The following is a 20,974-nucleotide window of genomic DNA, read 5'->3' on the forward strand; positions in this document are numbered from 1 at the left end:
TCAGCATCTCTGGGGCTTGCTGGTCCTACCTTCCCTCCTGGCTTCTGAATCCACTGACCTGGAGGCTGGGAAGCCCAGGCCTGCCCTCACCTTGTAGAATTGTTTTCCAGGGTAGGGGAAGAATTTCACCCTATGCACAATGGTTTGTACATGGTCTTCACTCAGACTTCAAATCCAAAACACTAAATTACAAATATTTTAAGTACTGTGGTAAAAAAAGAGGGAAGCACAGGTTTTGTTGTTGTTTTGGGACAGAGTCTCCCTCTGCCACCCAGGCTAGAGTGATGTGGCAAGGGTCTATAGGTGCCTGCCATAACGCCTGGCTAATTCCTTTTTCTCTTTTTAGCTAATTCTTTTCTCTTGCTCAGGTTGGTCTTAAACTTCTGAGCTCAAGGGATCCACCCCCTCTCAGCCTCCCAGAGTGTTAGGATTACAGGTGTGAGCCACCGTGCCTGTGGCCGAGGCACAGTTATTTAAAAAATCTACCAGCCCCTTCCCTGTCTGAAAGCTGTGGGTGGTGCATATGGGTTTTCTGGGGCATGTAGTGTGATGCTGTCTCCCTCCCCGGGGACAGGGCTGCCAGGTACTAGTGGACTAGATCCTTGGAGTATCTCACATCTACAGTCACATAAAGTCACATCCAGAATGGGACACTTCCTGCTGGCCTCAAAAGCTCCTCATGTTCTGGAACAGCATCTGGGTACAAGTCCTGGCTGCCCTTCCTCCAGGGGAGATGCTTCCCTGGGCTCTATCTTTGAAAGGCTACAGGGAGGTTAGGGGTGTCACCTGGGGCCCCTAAGCTGGGAGGGCAGGCACCACCACATCTGGATGAGCAGGAAGAATGTCAGTGGAACCCTGCAGGCTTCCCCACACCCCCAACAAAGCTACAGATGGGCCAGGTGAACTTGGGGCTGAGAAAACATTACAGAAGGAATAGAAAGTAGCATAGTAAAGAGTAGTAAGCAAGTGTTTTTCTCTCTTAATTTCATTTATATTTATTTTCCCATCTTCCCCACGCAAACGTAAGCCGCAAGGAAGCAGCTCAAGTGTACTAAAGTCCCTGGGATGACTTTTCTGTGCCAGAAGGGCCATCGTAAGCCTTTGTCAAAGGCATGTGATGCAACTCCTGTAGCTGCACTTTCTGCCATGTGCAGACAGCTTCTAGAAAGATAGCATGTGTCCTGGTTACTTGGATTTCACTCAGCTATGGCTGTGGTTTACTGGTGTCTGTTCTGTAATTGAGAGTTTTTGTCTCTGGGGAAGGCTCACTGGGCTTGTTCCTGACATCAGCTGATGCCTTAGAGACCCCTTTTGAGTGCCAGCTCCCACAGGAAAGTGGATTTGGCCTGAGAGGGCCTGGGAGGGAGGCTGAGGGACTGTCCTGCCATAGCCACTGGTCAGAGCCAGCTCCACTTTCTGGGTCCTTCACTGAGCTTGGTGGGGTCTGTGAGGTCCCCTGGGGGAGCTTATGGCATGGCAGGTGCCTCCGGAGGCAGAGGGGAAGGCTGAGGCTTCGACTCCAGGAGCATGCTCGGTGGTGCTGAGGGCCGCTCCTGTGGACAGACCAGAATGGAGGCAGGCGTCAGAGGAGCTGGCGGGAAAGGGTCCTTCCTGGGGCAGTTTCTTGCTACTCCCTCCGACCTGCCTGAAGCCCACAGGGAAGGCCATGGGAGGCACCCTTCAGAGAGGCCCTCCAGAGGTGGCTGTTGTAGAGAGATCTCAGAAAAGAGGAAGTACTTTGTCTGGAACAAGGCCTAGCGTCTTTTCAAGGTCACTTCCTATATTTAGGTAGTCCTGTATTTGAATATAGCTCATTTCATATCTGGCCCCCAAACCAACTTGGGTATCGTCTAGAAATGTGTCTTCCCTGGATGGATTCTCCCCACTGGGAGGGCTGGGGCAGTGGACAGAGGTTCCTGGCTCGAGCCCCAGCCACCATTTCCCACCTACTTTTAGTTTCATCCATAAAATGGGACAATAATTGCCTTATAGGTGTCATCAGGATGAAACAAGGTGATGTATTGATGGCTGTCCAAGCTAGAAAAAAACTTGCACATGATTATGATGCTTATGTGAATGACAAGCCCCAGGAGGGGCCCTGTGGGGCAGACGCCCTCCTTCCCTGCCCGCCTTCCATCTCTCCCTGGCAGCCTCCTCTGAAGAAAATGGACTCTTCAGGGAGGCACTCTCTTTCCTAAATCTTGCTAAGGTTCTGTTTTGCTGCCCAAAGCATTCCTCATCTGTTACAGAGAAAATACTTGAGAGTATTTTCTTTAGTGAACCCTGTGGACAGTCAGGATTGTACAGTGACAGCCCTGGAGGCCTGTGCTATGCACCGCAGCTGGGCTTGGCAGACAGGGAAGTTTCTGCCGGGAGAATGACTAATGATCCTTGCAAACTGTTCTGGACAAATGACTTGCCACAAGTCACCTCAGAAAAGTAGAGGGAAAAAGGTGACTTCATTTATCCCTCAGGTATCTCTGAGGGGAAGGGGGTGAAAAACCTGCTTAAATTCAATGTGAGTTCTAAAAACTGAAAGAACAGAACAGATTGGTTAATTACTCCAAAGCTGCCTCCTGTGTGTGGCCAAAGGTAAGAAGTGAGCTTGGTGAGTACAAACCCTCCAGGTGAGACTCCCAGGCTGGGGTGGGTTGAGGGAAGGGAAGAGCCGGAGACCCCTCCGGGTTAGCTCTGTGCTGGTTTGAATGGGTTTGTCTCCACCAAAACTCATATGCAAGCTTGGTTCCCAGTGTAGTGGTATTAGGTGGTGGGGCCTTGGAGGGGATTAAATAAATTCTTCCCGTAGTCACCTAGCACCATGCTTTTTGCACTTCTCAGTCTCCAGGACCATGACCCAAATAAACCTCTTTTCTTTATAAATTACACAGCCTTGGGTATTCTGTTACAGCAACACGAAATGGGCTGAGGCATCCTGAAATTGCCCATATTTCTCATGGGAGCTGGAGTGAGACCCAGCAGGTATAGAGCCTGCCTTCTGGTTCTCTCTGGGGCTCCAAAGCCCTTCACCTCTTCCTCTTAGGAAAGCTCTGCTCACTTCTCTGACTAGATTCCTGTGTTACTCATGGTTTCTACGCCCCAAGACTTCTGTCCAATGTCCATAGTACTACCTGAACAGGAGCAGTGGCTCCTCCTGGGCCTCTCAGCACAGCCCTGTCGCTACCTGGTCCATCTGTCAGGTTCCTAATTCCAAATCCCAAAGACAGGAATCTGACCGGCCCCAGCTCTTCTGCCAGGACACATGGCATTGGCTAGTCTCTGGGTGGGCCCTCTTTGAGTCATTTGCCCACCATTGTTCTGACCAGTGATAGCAGGATGTAGGGTCCCTTGTAAGAACAGTCATTAGGACAGCAGGCGCTATAGAGATGTGACAGCTAACTGTCCAGCATGGGGGAATTAACGTATAACTAGCTGGGTTCTAACTACTATTTGGAGCCCCTGGATTCCACCTGCAATTTAACCAACTTAACTGCTAAGGTGCGCAGCAGGTGCTCAGCAACAGATGGTGGCTCTATTTCCCTGGCGAACTAGCTGGCAAGACTTAGCTGAACCAAGGGAGGGCCATTGGCTTTATTTTCTTTAACACCTTTATTGAGATTTACATACCACAAATTTCACTCATTTAAAGGATACAATTCCGTGATCTTTAGCACATTCACAGAGTTGTGTGACCATCACTGTAAATCTAATTTTAGAACATATTTGTCATCCCAAAAGAAATCCCTAGCAGTCACTTCCCCTTCCCCTGTCCTCCCCCCAGCCTACTCATCTACTTTCTGTCTGCATGGATCGGCCTATTCTGGAAGTTTCGTGTAAATGGAATTATGTGATATGTGGCCTGTTGTGTCTGGCTCCTTAGTACGATGTGTTGGAGGTTCGTCCGTGTTAAAGTATGAATCCTCTTCATTCTGTTTGACTGCTGAGTACTATTCCATTGCAGGGATGTCCAGGTCAAGCATACCAAATCCCAAAATCTGAAAGGCTCCAAAATCTGAAACTTCCTGAGCACTGACACGATGCTCAAGGGAAATGCTCATTAGAGCATTTCAGATTTAGGATTGGGGATGCCCATAAAGGATAATGCCAGTATTCTGAAATCTGAAACTTGAGTAAGGGATTCCCAGCTTGTGCTAATACTCACTGGTTAACATCTGAGTCCCCACGTACCTGCACCCTTTCTTACCTCATCTGTGGGGAGCCGGACCAGGACATGTAGAGCAAGATGAGGAAGAGGAGCACCACGAAGGCAGCCACGCTAACCCAGAAGACAATGACAATGGAATCTGCAGGAGGAAGAGATGGGTCTTAATGTCAGGGAGGACAAACAGGAAGCCCCAGCTGCTGGGGAATTAGGGCCCGAGGGCAGGTGTCAGCTCTTCATCCAGCCTCTTAGCTTTGACCTAGGAAGACTCCACTAACCATAAAAAGAGGGAAGCCAGGAGGTGGCTTTTTCTCAGGGAAGACAGTGAAGAAGACTGTGACACCACATGGATTGGCTTTCTTGGCTCTAGTGCTGCTCAGTCCTGGAGGATGGGGTGGCCCTGCTACTCCTGGGAGGGTGAAGAAAGGGCTGTGGGCAGCTCCCTGTGCCAGGATGGACTCCTGCTCATAGGGAGGGTGCAGCACCTACCAGGGGCCTTTGGTGGAGCAGCTTCAGAGACCACCAGAGTTCAAGACATGAAGGAGGACTCCAGGGGGGTTAGGCGAGGCTGGGGTCAGTGAGATGGAAAGAGCGGGTTGTTTCCTCATCTCAGGGACAGTGTCAGCAAAGAAAAAGCGCTTTTGCAGCCACCATTACGGGGTATTGTGGCCCAAGGCTAAAGGAGCAAAGAAAAGTCAGGAAACATACTTAGCCTCTTTGGGGCCCTGGGTAGAACCCAGCAGGTCAGCAGGGACCTTTCTCAGGGCTCCAGTTGGGAACATTTGGCAAGTTGCCAGAGAACAGCTCCGCTGCAGTAGTTTTTCTTGTGGTTTCTGTGGCTACGGGCACAGGCCAGCAGTAGTTAGTGCCTGCAGGCTGCATGACCCCAGAACAAGATAGTGGGACATTCTGGACACCTACGTGCGTGACTAGAAGAGGCACTGTAATCCAACAAGTGTTTGCTGTGAGCCAGGCTCCGCAAGGGGCAGGTAAGGACTCAGAGGGGCCAAACCTGCACATCAGAAATTGCTGACGGGCTGGCTCAGTGGCCTATGCCTGTAGTCCCAGCCTCTTGTTAAGGCAAGAGGATCTCTTGAGCCCAAGAGTTTGAGGTTGCTGTACATCTATGACACCACAGCACTTTACCAATTATGACAAAGCGAGACTCTCAAAGAAATGGCTACAGACGCCTGTCACCCCAGCCTCTTCTGAACAGCAGGATGCCCGGCACCAGGCCCGCTCAGCCTTGTGTTGTGTTCAAACAGAAGAGTGATCATGAAGGAGTGAATAAATGAATGAGGGAGTGCACAAGCCACGGGAGGGATGAACGGGGTGCTGGAGATGTGAATTGCCTGTGCAGAGGTGGAGGGGGAAGTTCAGGGTGAGCGATGGGACTTCAGTATAGCATTTCCAGGACAACCCCACAGGTAGAAGGAGAAACTGAGGCCCTGTGTGAATAGATCTTGGACTGTTCAATGTTAACAGCTAATTTTAAAACAGGGTATGATAAAAAGGTACATAACTTGCAAAAAAAGAATTATGAGTGACCATTACTTAGTAAAGGCATCAGCCCCTGGGTGTTAATGCTCCAGAGAGGCAAAGTCAGTAAATACCCGCCAGCTAGCTCTCCAGGCTTTTTTCTGTCCCCGAGCTGAGAAACTGATGGTGGCTCCCTGGAACGGGAAACCAATTAGGGGGACTTCTGGGCTTCTGGGGAATGGGAAATGAGGTTGGACCATCTGCTCTAAGCTTAAGAACTTTTAAAGGAGCCACTAACTTCCCGTGGCTTCGACCTGCTCACTGGACACTATTCTAACTTGCCAAGAGCCACAGTTTATTTTACAACTCTGAAGGGCGTGATAGTACATGTCCCTGCTGAAAATTTGGTTTGGGATTTTATTCTGGAAGGATACTTTAGATTTCTGCAGACTCTAATGCTCTCTTTCTTTTTCAAAAATAATGCAAGAGTTGAGGTCTTTAGCACGTAGGTAAGTTCTGCCAGGGACTCTTAAGAAAACAGCTTCAAAAATTTACCCTCTCCCAGGTTCATACTCATCTGTTTTAGCCCTTGTGAATGCCCCCAGGTACTGAGCAAGAAATGAGACAGCACCTTTCATGGAACACAGTGTCATCGGGTAAGTAGAATTTAAATTCTCATAGACCAGAAAGGGCAGTTGGCAGCTACTAGCCATTTTCGGTACTAAAATCCCATTCATCACATTCTGTTGAAAAAGGTAGCCAAGAAAAAATACAGTTATTTTTCCTCCTACTACTAAAGGTTCACCCAACTGCTTGGAGAGAACATTTTATTCCAAGGGCAAGAACTGTTGTTCCCAGTGATGGAAATGTCTAAACATCCTGAGCTTGTTTTTGCAACAGGGAGCCCCAGGCTGGGTTGACAATGAAACTGGTTCAGCCCTAGAAACTTCCTTCCCCTCCCATCTTTCCTCCGTTTCTTCCCTTCCCTTCTTCCTTTGCTCCCCTCCTCCCTCTCTCACGCTTTCCTTTCCAGTCCACGCTGGCAGAATGAGGGGAATTAGGCATCATTAATGAGGTGGCAAGAAATGATTCTAGGGGACAGGCATGGTGGCTCATGCCTATAATCCTAACACTTTGGGAAGCAAGGTAGGAGGATTGCTTGGGGTCAGGAGTTCAAGACCAGCCTGAGCAACATAGACAAAAAATAGAAAAATTAGCTAGGCACATGCTGCCTTGTCTCCAAACAAAAAGGAAAGAAGAAAGAGAGGGAGGGATGGAAAATACATACATACTACATATATATATATGTGTGTGTGTGTGTATACACACAAAGAGTGTATCACCACGTGTGTTCCATAGAATAAGCTATGGCCACCAAAAGTTTCAAAAAGTTCTTAAGTGATAACGGAATCCATCAATCCTTCAAGCATAGCACCTCCCTGGGGCCACCTTGATGGAAATGTATTTGGAGGTAAACATTCTGGTACAGTTGTTTAAAAATTGCTTTTACTACTTATGTCACAGCCACGGGAGCAACCATTTCCTAAAGAATTTGAAGTCTTGGTTAAGGTTGTGGCCTGAAATTGACTGCTCTGACTGAGAAAAAGGGTCATATGGAGGTTCAACCTGTACCTTGAATTCTCTGTAATAGCGTTGAGAAGAGATTGGCTAGTGGTGTTTTTGTTCTCCTGCTTGTAGCCCTCGGAGAAGCAGATGAACAGACCGTCTTACTGAAGCTGCCAGAGGCAGCGCATCCACGGAAGTCAATATGGACTCTGACAAATCCTTCCTAACTCATAATTCAAGGGAAGGAGATATGTTGACCTAAAAGGTAAATAATAGAGCACTAAAGCCAGACATTTCTCAGGGGAAATCAGTGCATCCTGCTGCTTCTCTGAGAGGAAACATTAGACCAGTGCCTGGAGAGTCATCCTGTTAGAGTAACCTGTGTCACCACTGGAAGACTGGAATGTGGGATTGGTTTTCTTCTAAGCTTAGCCTCTGAAGGGGGCACGGATAGAAGGATGAAGACATATCATTGGTCAATTCAGGCAGTGCCTCAGAAACAGATTTGCAATTTTCTACTACTTTGTTAACAGTGTTGGAGAATTTTTAACCTCTCCTTGAAACGGTCAGAAGTCAACTCCAAAAATCACAAGGGTGAAGTGATTTTTACTTTCTTGTGAAGTGCCTGTAACAAAATTTCACCAGATTTTGAGCTGTCCCTGGGAAAGAGCAGCCCACAGCCTTCAACTCGGCACTTTTTATGCTTTATATATAAAATACACACACACATACAATATTTGTCCAGGCATGATGGAATATATTCCAGCATATGGACAGGAACACAGAAATCTTAAACCCTTCCTGCTTGTTAACATGGGAGTCCTGGGTATTTTCTTTCTATTTTGACTTCTTTGTGCAGCACAAGGTTCAAACCCAGCCTGGCCTGCCGCATCTCAACCAGCTGCCCCAGGTGACCTTCTAGTGAGAACATCTGAGTCAGAGCTTTACCTCTTGATTCCCATCTTGATGCGCCCCTGGACTCTCAGAGCCATTCTTCTGTCTTTGACACGCCCTGCTGCAGAGAAGGTTTGCAGAACTGGGCTATGATGTTTTCCAATTTATTTGACTGAGGAGGGGACCCAACTCCAAGGAACTGGCCAAGCCCAAGAAAGTCGAATTCAACAGCAAGGAAGCCAGCAAGGGTGACCTGCTCTCTCATGCGATGGCTGTCCGCCCTTGCCTAAATGCATGCTTGCCTGACCGTGCCTCTAAGGCCATGGAACAGAGCATCCCTGAGGCTGCTTGGCCCTGCCTTTTGTTGATTATTACGGAAAACAAAAGTGACACAATGATAATGATGTCCGTGTGGATGATGGTTTCTGTTTTTTCTTTAAAAAAAAAAAAAATTGAGAGACAGGATCTCACTCTGTTTCCCAGGATAGAGTGTAGTGGCATTTATTTCACAGGCCTGGGCATTTGCTTTGCTAACTATGGTGGCATACATTTTCCAAAAGTTAAGAGTGAGTGTGACACTGTGAGGCCTGCTCAAATTTCAGTGAGAGGTAGGGAACAAACTGGCCCGACGAAGTAGGTTTGCGGGGCTGTTAGGAGAGAAATCAGAACGGCTCTCCGAGTACACTGCATGAGTCCTGCTCTTTCTGGGTGCTGCTGGTTCTGTGTGTTTATACAGAGGAGTAAGAAGAAAGGCATGGAAGAACATTGTAGCTGTCTGGACTTAATCAGGAGATAGAAACCACACAGCAGGTTAAATAGGGAAGTTTACTAAGAACAAGAGTAACTATTAATATAAAGAATAAGGAGGGCGGTGCCTGTGGCTCAAGGAGTAGGGCGCCGGTCCCATATGCCGGAGGTGGTGGGTTCAAACCCAGCCCCGGCCAAAAAAAAAAAAAGAATAAGGAAACTCTGTGAGACCCCAGGGCTGAGGGAGGAGCGCCCGAGTGCATTAGTCTGCCAGGACTGCTATAACAAAGCACCACAAACCCAGGGCTTACACTTCAGAAATTCATCATATGGTCTTGAAGGCGGTCAGTCAGAGATCAGGTGTCAGCAGATTTGGTTTCCTCTGAGGCTTCTCTCCTTGGCAAAGATGATTGTGATCCTCTGGCGTTAGGCCTACCAAGTAGCTAGGACTACAGGCACCTGCCACAGTGTCTGGCTAATTTTTCTACTTTTAGTAGAGACTATATTTGAAGGTAGGGCCTTTAAATAGGTAATGGCTAGACGCAGTGTCTAGTAGAGACTGTATTTGAAGGTATGGCTTTTAAATAGGTTATGGCTAGATGCAGAATCACTGGAGGGGATATTGCTCTTGCTCAGACTGGTCTTGAACTCCTGAGATCAAGTGATAACTCCCGCCTTGGCTTCCCAGAGTGCTAGGATTATAGATGTGAGCCACTGTGTCTAGCCACCCATCACCTATTTAAAGGCCCTATTTTCAAATACAGTTACATTCTGAGGGGTTGGAAGTAAGGGCTTCAACATGGATTTTGCCCCTAACACTGAGGAAAGATGGTCTTGGACAGGGTTCATTTAGACCTTTGGAGAAGGTGTCATTTGGCCACCAAATAGCAGAAGTAGTGGCTGGGTTAGCCAGACCTGGGATGATCTAGAGCTGATGTATCAACAATAAACAACCTTCCATTGACTAGCCTTAAAGAAAAAATACACCACTTTCCAGAGTGCCAGTGGGGAGCAGGTGTGGGGTCCAGTTGGGAGGCAGAGCGTGTCCCCAGCCACAGGTGATGTGTGATGCATCGTGTTGAGATGGCTGTGGAGGTTATTGACCCGCTGAGGCTGCAAGATGGCAGTGGGGCCACTCTCCCATCAGTGACTGGGGCTGGTTCTATCAGATATCCTCACACCCAACCTTGGCATCTTCTGATCCCTCTTCAGAGCCCATGCCTGTAAAAGCTCAATACCCTCGTAGTGGCTCACACCTGTAATCCCAGCACTCTGGGAGGCTGAGGCAGGAGGATCTCTCAAGCTCAGGAGTTCAAGATCTGAACAAGAGTAAGAGCAAGACCAGACCTCATCTCTACTAAAAATAGAATAGCCGATTGTGGTGGCAGGTGCCTATAGTCCCAGCTACTTGGGGAGGCTGAGGCAGGAGGATCACCTGACCCCAAGAGACTGGGGTTGCTGTGAGCTATGATGATGCCATGCACTCTACTCAGGATGATAGGGTGACATTCTGTCTCAAAATAAAAGCTCAGCACTGCTCACTTTAAAGGAGAAGTGCTGAAAGGAAGCCCATTGTTCATCTCAGAGCATATTTTGAAAGGTGCATTCAGAGCTGAGAAGCAATAAATTAATAACTGACACAGACATTCATCATGAAAGTTAATGTGTGCAAGAGCTGTCTATTTCACATTGGTTTATCTACTCATTCACTCAACAAAGATTTATTATTTGTCAGGCCTGATTCAGTGGTTGGGTGCAGGCTCCTGTCCCCTGGATCCTATGTTCTAGTAAGAATCTGCCCACTGATCTCTACAAATGTCTCAGGAAGAGACCTGGAGGCATCAGAACCTGGACTTATGCTCCGATTCTGTGACTGTCTAGCTAGACACCCTTGAGGAGGTCACTTGACTTCTCTGGGCCCAGTGCCCCCACATCCTTCTGTTTCTACATCTCACCATAGTTTGCTTGCTTCATTGGCCTCTGTTTCCCAGACTGTCAACTCCTAAGGGCAAGAATTTTCTCAGCTTTATATTTCCAGCCTTAGTACATCACATACATCACACCTCCCTCTCCTCAGGTGTCACCACCCTCAAAATTCTGTTTCAACTAGAGGGACAGTTTTAGCAAGCAAATAGGTTCTTGTGTCTTTTCTGTTCACAGTGTTGGCTGACTCCTGCATCTTGCAGAGAGTCCTCTGAGGCTGGCCTGCAAGTATCCACCCCCCAAGTGGTCTGTAGCTCTTAACTCTGTCCCTCTTGCTGGAAGCACCTTCCACAGCATCCTCCCAGAGGTGCCTCCTTTATACAAGAGAGTAGAACTGTTCTCTGCCTAGGCAAGCCCTTTGTCTGGCAAATTCCTTTTGACCCTTCTGCTTCACTGTTTCTAACCTGGGAAGCCACCCTTTACCCCCTGAACCTTTTAACTTCTCCCTAAAGCTATCCTGCTCTGCGCTGGGCTAGCAGCATTTGTAAACACCCAACATGACACCATTAATGGAATAATAGCTTAGTACTGACCACTCCCTCCCACCTGACTGGCCAGAGGAGGATAAATATTGAGTAGCCTGTTGGATCTCTACAAAGAGGGCTTTCTCTAGCAGGCATCCTCAAACTTTTTAAACAGGGGGCCAATTCACTGCCCCTCAGACTGTTGGAGGGCCGGGCTATAGTTTAAGAAAAAAAGAAACTATGAACAAATTCCTATGCACACTGCACCTATCTTATTTGAAGTAAAAAAAAAAAAAAAACGGGAACAAATACAATCACACTGCCTCATGTGGCCCGCGGGCCGCAGTTTGAGGACCCCTGTTCTAGAGTAAAAGAAGCTTTGGGACATGGCAACCAGACACAGCACATTAACATAGATGACACAGAGCAGTTCATGGGCACAGACCGGGGAAAGCTGAACATAGACTGAGGATTAAATGCTGCTGAGGAATAATCATCCTAATGTTTGGGGTGTAACAGTGTTAATGTTCTTTGTTAATAGTTTCCTAGTGGAGCATTTGTTGAAGGAGTGTCATGATGTCTGTAATCTACTTGGCAATGCATCATCATAAAATGGATAATAACAGGAATAAAATAGTTCTTGGGGGAAAAGTCCAGGGCACGGCTGTAGTCCTTTTGCTTTTGTGCCTCGAGCTCCCAGTGCAATGCCTAGCCCCTCAAGTACAGGTACGGAATTTCGATTGTTGGGTTAAACACAAGCAAAGGCAAGATGGTAAGGTGAGGAAGGATGAAAAACTAAGTTCGCAGAATCAAATTTGAGATGGTCACTGAAAGGAAGACAGGGGCTTAGGCACTGGGTAGGGCAGGGACGGAGAGTGAGTAGAGGGCATGAGGTGGAAGCCTGGGGTCCTTCCTACACAGTGACTGTGAAGAGTTCCACAGGTCGTGCACTGCTCAAGAGACCCAGGCAGAATGGACTGAGATTAGCCGTGTGCCCAGAGGAAAAGACTTTTTTTGTAATTTTCTGTAAGGTATGAGTTAGTGGTAGTTGTGTTCTTATGTTTGTGGGACTTGAGGGAAAGGAGAATTAAGGTGACCATCCTGAGGTATCTGTGTTTCCCAAAACGTAGAACTTTCCATGCTAGAACGGGGACTGTCCTGGGAAAACTTAGAAGGTGGGTCTATTGTCGTGGTCCATTTGGGTTGTTGTGATGGAGTTACATAAACTGGGTGGCTTACACATAGCAGAGATTTTCTTCTCACAGTTCTGGAGACTGGGAAGTCTGAGTTTAGGGAGAGCAGACTCCGTGTCTGTAAGGGGCTGCTTTCATAAAGGTACCTTTTTGCTGAGTACAGAGAGGAGAGCTCTGGTCTTCTCACTCCCTTATAAGGGGGCACTAACCCCATTCACAAGGAGAGAGTCCTCATCCCATCTCCTGGTCCTGTCATACTGGGAGTTTTAAGTTTCAACACATGAATTTTGGGGAGGGGCACAGACATCGGAAGATAAAGTCATCCTAAGGAGAATGAAATGAGGGAAAGAAGAAAGAGATTGAGGCTCGATGCCCATAGCTCAGTGTTAGGGCTCTAGCCACATACAACAAGGCAGGAGGGTTCAGACCCAGCCCAGGCCTGCTAAACATGACAACTGCAACAAAAAAATAGCCGGGCATTGTGATGGGCACCTGTAGTTCCAGGTACTTGGGAGGCTGATGCAAGAGAATCATTTAAGCTCAAGAGATTGGGTTGTTGTGAGCTGTGATGCCACAGCACTCTACTGAGGGTGACATAATACAACTCTATCTCAAAAACAAAGAAATTGAAAGGGATGGAAATGAAGAGGGAGAGTCACAGAGGACAGGGGAGGTAGGACAGGAGGGAGGCAGGGTGAAGTTTTCTGAAGGGTGGTGGGTACAGAAGCCTAATTGTAGGGATCCAGAGGGGGGCAATATCCACTTGTTTGAGAAATGTGGCTCCCAGAGATAGAAGAGACACTAGCTGATGGGCCAACAGGCAGCAAGGACATGTGCCGTGCATGTTTGAGACCTGGGTGAGGAAGCCAGTGCCACCCTCAGACTGAGCATGTGAGATATGGGGGCAGGACAGTGTAGGATAATATTTAGAAATAAACATATCCTACATCAAGCACACAAAGTGAACTCAGTGTGAGTTTAAAACGGCTTGCTATTCTTACAGAGGCTTAAGGGACCTGGGCCCCCCCGAGGCATGCACAGAGCTGACTTGTCTGGAGTCAAAATTCCACAAGCCAATTCTCTGAAGTTGTGCACCCCGTTAAGCCTGAGGCCAAAGGGCATGCCGCCCCTCCTCAGAGATACGGGCCAGAGGTTTGACGTATGTTAAAAACATATTGTCAGAGGTCTATAGGTGTTCTGCCCTGTGGAGAAACACAGTCGTTACTTCATGCTGGGTAAACTGAGTGAACGCTTGAAGGTACTCTTCCATTAACTCTGTTCCCCTATGGCTGCTTTCTTCTTTGTGATCTTTATTTAGATACCTGTCCAAAAGATTAGTCAGTGTCTAGAAAAGAATGTTTACTGCAGAAGTGATTGTGTTGATGTGACAACAAGATATTTCCTTACAAGTTAATTTCAGATAGGTAAAATGAGGTAATGGTGAAACTAGCAGATGATAGATTAAGTGTGTACGTGACTAGAAGTGTATAAAATCAGAGCCCCGAATAAAGAACTTTGCTACACGCCATCCCATGCTGTGTAGTCCGTTTCTTGCCCTCATTTCTTAACATTATAGGAGTGAGCTTATCCCTGAAAACTGCAAGGCTGTCTCTCTGCAGCATTGGCATTCACACCAACAGACAGCGTTCTGATAGGACAATGGCATGGACACCCCACACTATTTCCTGTACCAGGTCAGCTGTGCCCACACTCAGCCTTCTTGGGACCAGGTCTGTGGATGCTCCGCTACAGTTTCTGTGATTCAAGGGGCTTCCATGTCCCCTCTGCCACTCCAAATAATCTTCAGCTGGTGATCAGCTTGTTTGGGTCTCATCACCACACCGTGTGTTTGTTTTCTTTTTTTTTTTTCTTTTTGTAGAGACAGAGTCTCACTGTACCGCCCTCCGGTAGAGTGCCGTGGCGTCACACGGCTCACAGCAACCTCTAACTCTTGGGCTTACGCAATTCTCTTGCCTCAGCCTCCCGAGCAGCTGGGATTACAGGCGCCCGCCACAACGCCCAGCTATTTTTTTTTTGTTGCAGTTTGGCCGGGGCCGGGTTTGAACCCGCCACCCTTGGCATATGGGGCCGGTGCCCTACCCACTGAGCCACAGGCGCCACCCGTGTGTTTGTTTTCAAAGGTGACATTCTCAGGACTGGCTGCCTGTAAAAGGTTTACTTTTTAAAATATGTTTTTTTTTCTTCACAGAGTTGGGGAGTTGATTTTAAAAAGGATAAGAATATTCGTTTTGACACTTAGCTCTATAAATTGGCAAAATTGCCTGCCTGAAGAGGGTCCTTATTATCTTGAAGACATTATGCCAAATGAAAGAAGGCAGCTGTGAAAAACGAATACTGTATGGTTCCCCTTATATGAGGTATTATCTTAGTTCGTGCTGCTGTAACAAAAATAACCATGGATGGCCGCTTAAATAACAGACATTCATGTCTCACATTTCTCAAAGGTAGAAGTCCAAGATCAAGGTGTCAGCAGATCTGGTAAGGGCTTGCTTCCCGGTTGGGTTTCCTCATGGCAGGGGAAACCCTGTGCCCCCCTGCAGGGGAAATCAGAACTCAGAATTGATACGCGCGGTTGGGCTTTGCTCTTGCTTCCCCACAAGCAATGTAACACATGGGATTTTATGTTTAAAAATTATATAAGCTAAGTATACAATTAATTATAGTAAGTTAATTTATGATTTAAGATGATATGATTATGAATAATTAATGCCATTTAATTCTATTGGATGTATCATTTTGCCTCTTGCTTTTTCCTTCATTACATTTTAGTGACTTATTCTTACTGACACACGTGGATCCAGCTCCTGCACTGTAACTACTGTGTGTTGTTGAGTATACTGGCACAATTACAACGTGTTATCCCATCTCCTATTGGTGAAGAGCTCATTTCCAGCTTCTGACTCCACAAACAGTGGACAACCACAGGTTCATAGCATGGCTATGGGGGGAATGTGGAATTGTGTGTCCCATGGGGACCTTCAACTTTTCTAGTCCTTGCCAAGTTGCTCTCTGAAATATTGGACTCAATTTTCATCCCATCGGCAGCATGTGACAGTTCTAATTTCTCTACTTCCTATCCCAACACTTTGATATCGATCTTTTAATTCTTGCTCATCCAGTGGTTGTGACAGTGGCACTGCATTGTGCCTTCCCAATGCATTTTCTCCATAATTTCAAAGATTCATGGGTCATTTGAAGGTCCTCTTCCATTACTTTCTTTGTATGTCCTTTGCCCACACATCTATTGTTCTTCTGCTTGTTGATTGATAGGTTATATTAAATGATGGGAGGCTCAGCACCCATAGCTCAGTGGTTAGGGCACCAGCCACGTACACTGAGCCAGGCGGCTTTGAACCCGGCCCAGGCCTGCTAAAACAACAATGACAACTACAAAAAACAAAAACAGCAGGGCATTGTGGCGGGTGCCTGTAGTCCCAGCTACTTGGGAGGCTGAAGCAAGAGAATCTCTTAAGCCCAAGAGTTAGAGGTTGCTGTTAGCTGTGATGCCACAGCACTCTACCGAGGGTGACATGATAAGAATCTGTCTCTAAATAAATACATACATACATACATACATACATGCATAATGGGATATAGCGCAGGCACAGTAGCTCACTGGGGGAGGCCGAAGTGGGAAGATTGCTTGAGCTTAGGAGTTGAAGACCAGCCAAGCAAGAGCAAGATCCCATCTCTACTAAAAATAGAAAAAAAAAAAAAAAAAAAGCCAGGTGTGTGGCAGGCAGCTGTGGCTGTAGTCCCAGCTATTCAGGAGGCTGAGGCAGGAGGATGGCCTGAGCCTAGGAGTTTGAGGTTGCTGTGAGCTAGGCTGATGCCATGTCACCCTAGCCTAGGTAACGGAGTGAGACTCTATCAATAAGTAAACAGATGGATAAAGTGGGTTTCATTTTAAGAGAAAAAAATATATTTCCAAAAGAGTTTCCAAAAATATGAGAAAATAGTTACTTTGTTATTCCTCGAAAACTGCCAAGTACTTGCCTGTCTCAGAACGCCTGCTCAGCTGTTCTGCTGCCTGGAAGACTCCAGACTCCATGGCTCACATCACCTTGGGTGGGCCCTCACCTGCCACCCTGCTCAAGGTTACCCCAGCTCTCCTGGCCACCCCTCTGGTTTTACTCTGTGGCAATGCACATACTAATATTATCATCTGCCTTAGTTTCTTCTTTATTGTGCCTTAAAAACTGGTTCCCATTTTTAGCACTTCTTCCATGGAGAAGTGGGTTCTAACTCTCTCCTCTTATGGATTTGTCTTAGTAACTGATCTGACCAAGGTCGCAGAGCCTATATGTGGCAGAGCTGAGATAGGAATCCAGCCGGCTCAGAAGCCCATGTGCTCAGCCTCTCACAGCTCCTGCCTGCTGGCCTATCCCCCAGAAAAAAACTCAGCAACTACCTATTTGGGGGTTAAACATTCTTGTGTAGTGGGGGAGGAGGGAATTTTTGTCTAGGCCCAAACTTGTCCTCTAAAGAAAATAGAAATTAAATTCAGATAAGACATAAAACTGGAATTCCTAGGATACAAACAGGAATAAAAGAGGCCTGAGGGAGCATCTCTTTCTATGGGTGTCAAGACTCCTACATCCAGGGACTTGGGGGTAAAATAGTATCAGTTATCCTCTGTAGTAAATGTGTGATTCACCTCCTAAGAAACTAAGACACTTTTGAAACAAAATATTTTTTATGATCAATTTCCTGATACGGTTTAGTTTGTTGGGTCTCCAAGAAACTGGGTGACTTTCTTCAAATTATAGATTTCACATTTTCCATTGTCTGCATGCAGATTTGGAGGAGAGTTATTGTCTGCCTCCTAGGAGGTGTAACCTGAATAACTCCTATAAAAATACCAATAGCCGTTTAATCTTTGTAGGGGGGACCGAGCAACTGGTCTCTTTCTATAGGTTAGGTCTGAAGCCCCTAACATGGAGGGTGTCGGACCCAGCGACTGGCCCTTCCCTGGCAACATTGTCCTCAGTCAGGCAGTCGTCATTGGGTTTGGGAGCTTGGGTAGGACATTCTTTTTTTTTTTTGTAGAGACAGAGTCTTACCTTATCGCCCTCGGTAGAGTGCTATGGCATCACAGCTCACAGCAACCTCCAAATCCTTGGGCTTAGGGCGATTCTCTTGACTCAGCCTCCCAAATAGCTGGGACTACAGGCGCCCACCACAACGCCCGGCTATTTTTCTGTTGCAGTTTGGCCGGGGCTGGGTTTGAACCCGCCACCCTTGGCATATGGGGCCTGCGCCCTACCCGCTGAGCCACAGACGCCGCCCCAGGACATTCTTATTTTGTTGCATTTCTATGCTCAGTGGGCTGTAAACTTCCAACTCTAGTTTGTGTGTGCAAGACAGAACATCTTTTAAACCTCATTCTCAACTTAGAGAACATCAACACTCTTCCCAGAAATAGAAGTTGTTTATGGGTAAGAGGGAGAATGCTGAGTCTGGGTTCTAAGATGGTAAACAGACCTCCTCCCACCCCCAAATCCTCAGGGAGAAGCTTTGGAATCCAGGTGGGGACTTAGTGGGATGTCTGGCTCACAAAAAGATAGGAGGAGCTGGATCTCATCCATAATTTTATCTAATTTGTGGTAATTAAAAAATATTTTCTGAACACAAGCCTACATTTCGTCCAGATCAATTTGTATCCTGAAGTTCTAAACTTGGGGCAGTATTTGTGAATGGGCTTTTATTTCAATCTTGCCATTTTTTCCTCTATGGGTCTTCCTTACTGTGAGTTGTACGGTGTGTGCAAAAATCTGCATTCCAAGACTAGCTGCCTCACATCAGAAAACACACACCAAACCTATCACCCCACCCTACTTCCATCAAAAAAAAAAAGCTTTAACCCAGAGCTGGGGACATAGTAAGTCCTCAGCAATGTCGGGGGGGAGCTGCACTGGCCTTCTGGAAATTGTAAATCAAAGTGGAAACAGGAAGTCTGCCTAACTAGATCTTCTAAGTGTTTGTTCCCAAGGGTTCTACCTGGTCTTTCTCTCACTTTATTAAATAATCGCATCCAGTTTTGAGCAGATCTGTTATTCATTTATCTTTCTTCCATAGAAAAAGCATCTCATTCCTTTGCAGACACAGGCGGTGAAATGCCCAAGGAACCCAAGATTTCTCATGTGATACGTGGCAGACAGGTTTCTAGTGCTGAGATCCAGTATTCTAGGTTTTTGGTTTTCCTTTGTTTTTCTTGCTCATTTCTTTAGCTAACTTGTTATTTTGATCTAGTATCTGGACTAATCAGAGAAGATCGTCCACAAAGTGCCACGTTACCCCAGAGATAAGGAATGAGAGGGTAGCTGAGTGAAAGAAGGATGCGGAGTCACTGGTGCTGGTTTATCCTTCCAGAAATCGTGAATTTGATGGCATTTTAATAGAAATTCTCAAGTCCTGCATCTTAGGGGTGAAGGGAATAACTCTCAAATCTAAACACAGCAATGGAAAAGGTAAAATCTACCAATCTCGCTCAGTTAATTGGAGCCCCAAAGAGATTTAACTTTATCAAGAAATCTACCTTAAAAGAAATACTCTGCTTCCAAAGAATCCTAGTTTCTTAGCAGTGTAATTCCCAAGTCAGTGTGGCAGATAACATACAGTTTTGCCCCAAGCTTTCTTCATTTATGTCTGTGTGTGGACTGGCCGTACTGTCCGGAATGTGGCATCTACTGGAGTTATGTGAGGCAGAAAAATCCAGGACTGCCCTGTCATGCGGGCCACCCCCCTCCCGGACTGGCTTCCCAGTTCAGACTTACGTTTGTGGGCTTTGAGCTTCTTCTCGTCCACAGGAATGAGGTCCAGGTAGTCCATGTAGTATTCGTAGCTGTCGTATGGGGCAGAGATGTTGGTCCCATTGGCCATGTCTGCAGCACCGGGAAGAGGGCAGTGGAGCAGCAGGCTCTGCTCCCAGGCCGGGTGCTGCGCCCTAGGAGGAGATTGCTCAACTGATTTCTGCACAAATGAGTCATCCAATGTGTCTGTGGGTCCCCAGGCTCAAGGCTTGCCCACTTACCAGAGCTGTTTTGCTGGGAAAAAGGTCAGGGTGGTGTGCCTGACATCTTCAGCTTACAAGCAGGGCCTCCCATTCTGCCCTTTCCTGATAAAACTCCAAAGCAAACAGAGCTGAGAGGCAGGAGAACGGGTTTCCAGGACAGATCTTGAATGCCCTTTGCATAAGGATAGAGAGATGGGCAGAACACGGACACCTGGGGCCTCTCAGAAGATGCCCACTGGGGCTACAAAGGACAATCTTTGTTTGCCTTAAATACTTGAAAAGTTAATAAAATCAAAATGAAAGCATGACAATGTCCTTGACTTTGATTTGGGCAATTCTTGGTACTATTAAGCAACCAGCAAACCACTTACTGGCTTAGATTCAATATCTCAGGGTAGAAATTGAGTTTTATCAGCCCTGAACTTGTAACCTCACTCATGTTCTCAGGGACAATTAATTAAAATCAAGAGAGCCCCCCACCCCAATTGTGTTCACCTCTTCCTTTTATTTAAGCTCCAAAGAACCTGATAGTTGGCTGCATTTGTTCAGACTGAAGAGACTGTTTATCTAGCCAGGAGCCCACATGGCTTGAGCTCATGGGAGACAAAGTCCACCCAGCACTTGGCTGACACATGTGCTGAGGATTCTTTTGGGTTTCTGTTGGGCTGACTCTTGCTCTTTTAAGATCTTTTTTTTTTTTGTAGAGACAGAGTCTCACTTTATGGCCCTCGGTAGAGTGCCGTGGCCTCATACAGCTCACAGCAACCTCCAACACCTGGGCTTAAGCGATTCTCTTGCCTCAGCCTCCCGAGTAGCTGGGCCTACAGGTGCCCGCCACAACGCCCGGCTATTTTTTGGTTGCAGTTTGGCCGGGGCCAGGGCCGAACCCGCCACCCTTGGTATATGGGGCCGGCGCCTTACCAACTGAGCCACAGGCACCGCCCCTCTTTTAAGATCTTAAACAATAAAGGAACATTCTGAACACAGGCTTACAAGGGCTTTACCCTCCACTCTCCCAACTTTCTTTCTTTTTTTTTTTTCCATATATAACCATTCTTTTTAATTTTTTTCATTTTATTTATTTTTTTCTTTTTGGCCAGGGCCGGGTTTGAACCTGCCACCTCCAGTATATGGGGCCAGTGTCCTACTCCTTGAGCCACAGGCACTGCCCCTGACTTTCTTGTGTTCTTGATTCAGGTTGACACTGGCAGAGTAAAGCTGTTCCCTGCTAGAGTAGACAAGTCAACCCAGATAACCTGAGCCTGTCTGCTGTTCTGGGTTGGGCCTGTCATGCCTCAGGTATTTCTGGGAAGCACCTTGAGGTGGTTCAGTTGGTCAGAAAAGGAGGAATGAGCTCTTGGGTTACCAAAGTGCAGAGGCAGAGCGTGCCCTTGAGAAGTGAAAGGAAACCGTGCCTCCTCTGCCCTCCATACTTCCCATACCAGACAAGTGG

The 20,974-nt window shown here is 47.0% G+C and overlaps 1 protein-coding gene across 2 annotated transcripts; it reads right to left on the reverse strand.

Annotated features, from left to right (window-relative positions):
- Window positions 1–948: 948 nt before the first annotated feature.
- On the reverse strand, window positions 949–19,824 carry MRAP (melanocortin 2 receptor accessory protein). Of its 2 annotated transcripts, XM_053564759.1 has the most exons (4): window positions 19,540–19,824; window positions 19,283–19,452; window positions 4,202–4,301; window positions 949–1,553 (listed from the first exon to the last, which is right to left on the reverse strand). In XM_053564759.1, exons 2-4 carry the CDS (start codon window positions 19,386–19,388, stop codon window positions 1,205–1,207), a joined length of 555 nt encoding a protein of 184 aa, XP_053420734.1. In that variant the 5' UTR covers window positions 19,389–19,452; window positions 19,540–19,824; the 3' UTR covers window positions 949–1,204. The 2 variants fall into 2 exon arrangements, with proteins under 2 accessions (XP_053420734.1, XP_053420736.1); XM_053564761.1 differs by having other exon boundaries at window positions 19,283–19,824.
- Window positions 19,825–20,974: the final 1,150 nt, after the last annotated feature.

The sequence above is a fragment of the Nycticebus coucang genome, chromosome 16 (assembly GCF_027406575.1).
Source record: "Nycticebus coucang isolate mNycCou1 chromosome 16, mNycCou1.pri, whole genome shotgun sequence".
Lineage (NCBI taxonomy): Eukaryota > Metazoa > Chordata > Mammalia > Primates > Lorisidae > Nycticebus > Nycticebus coucang.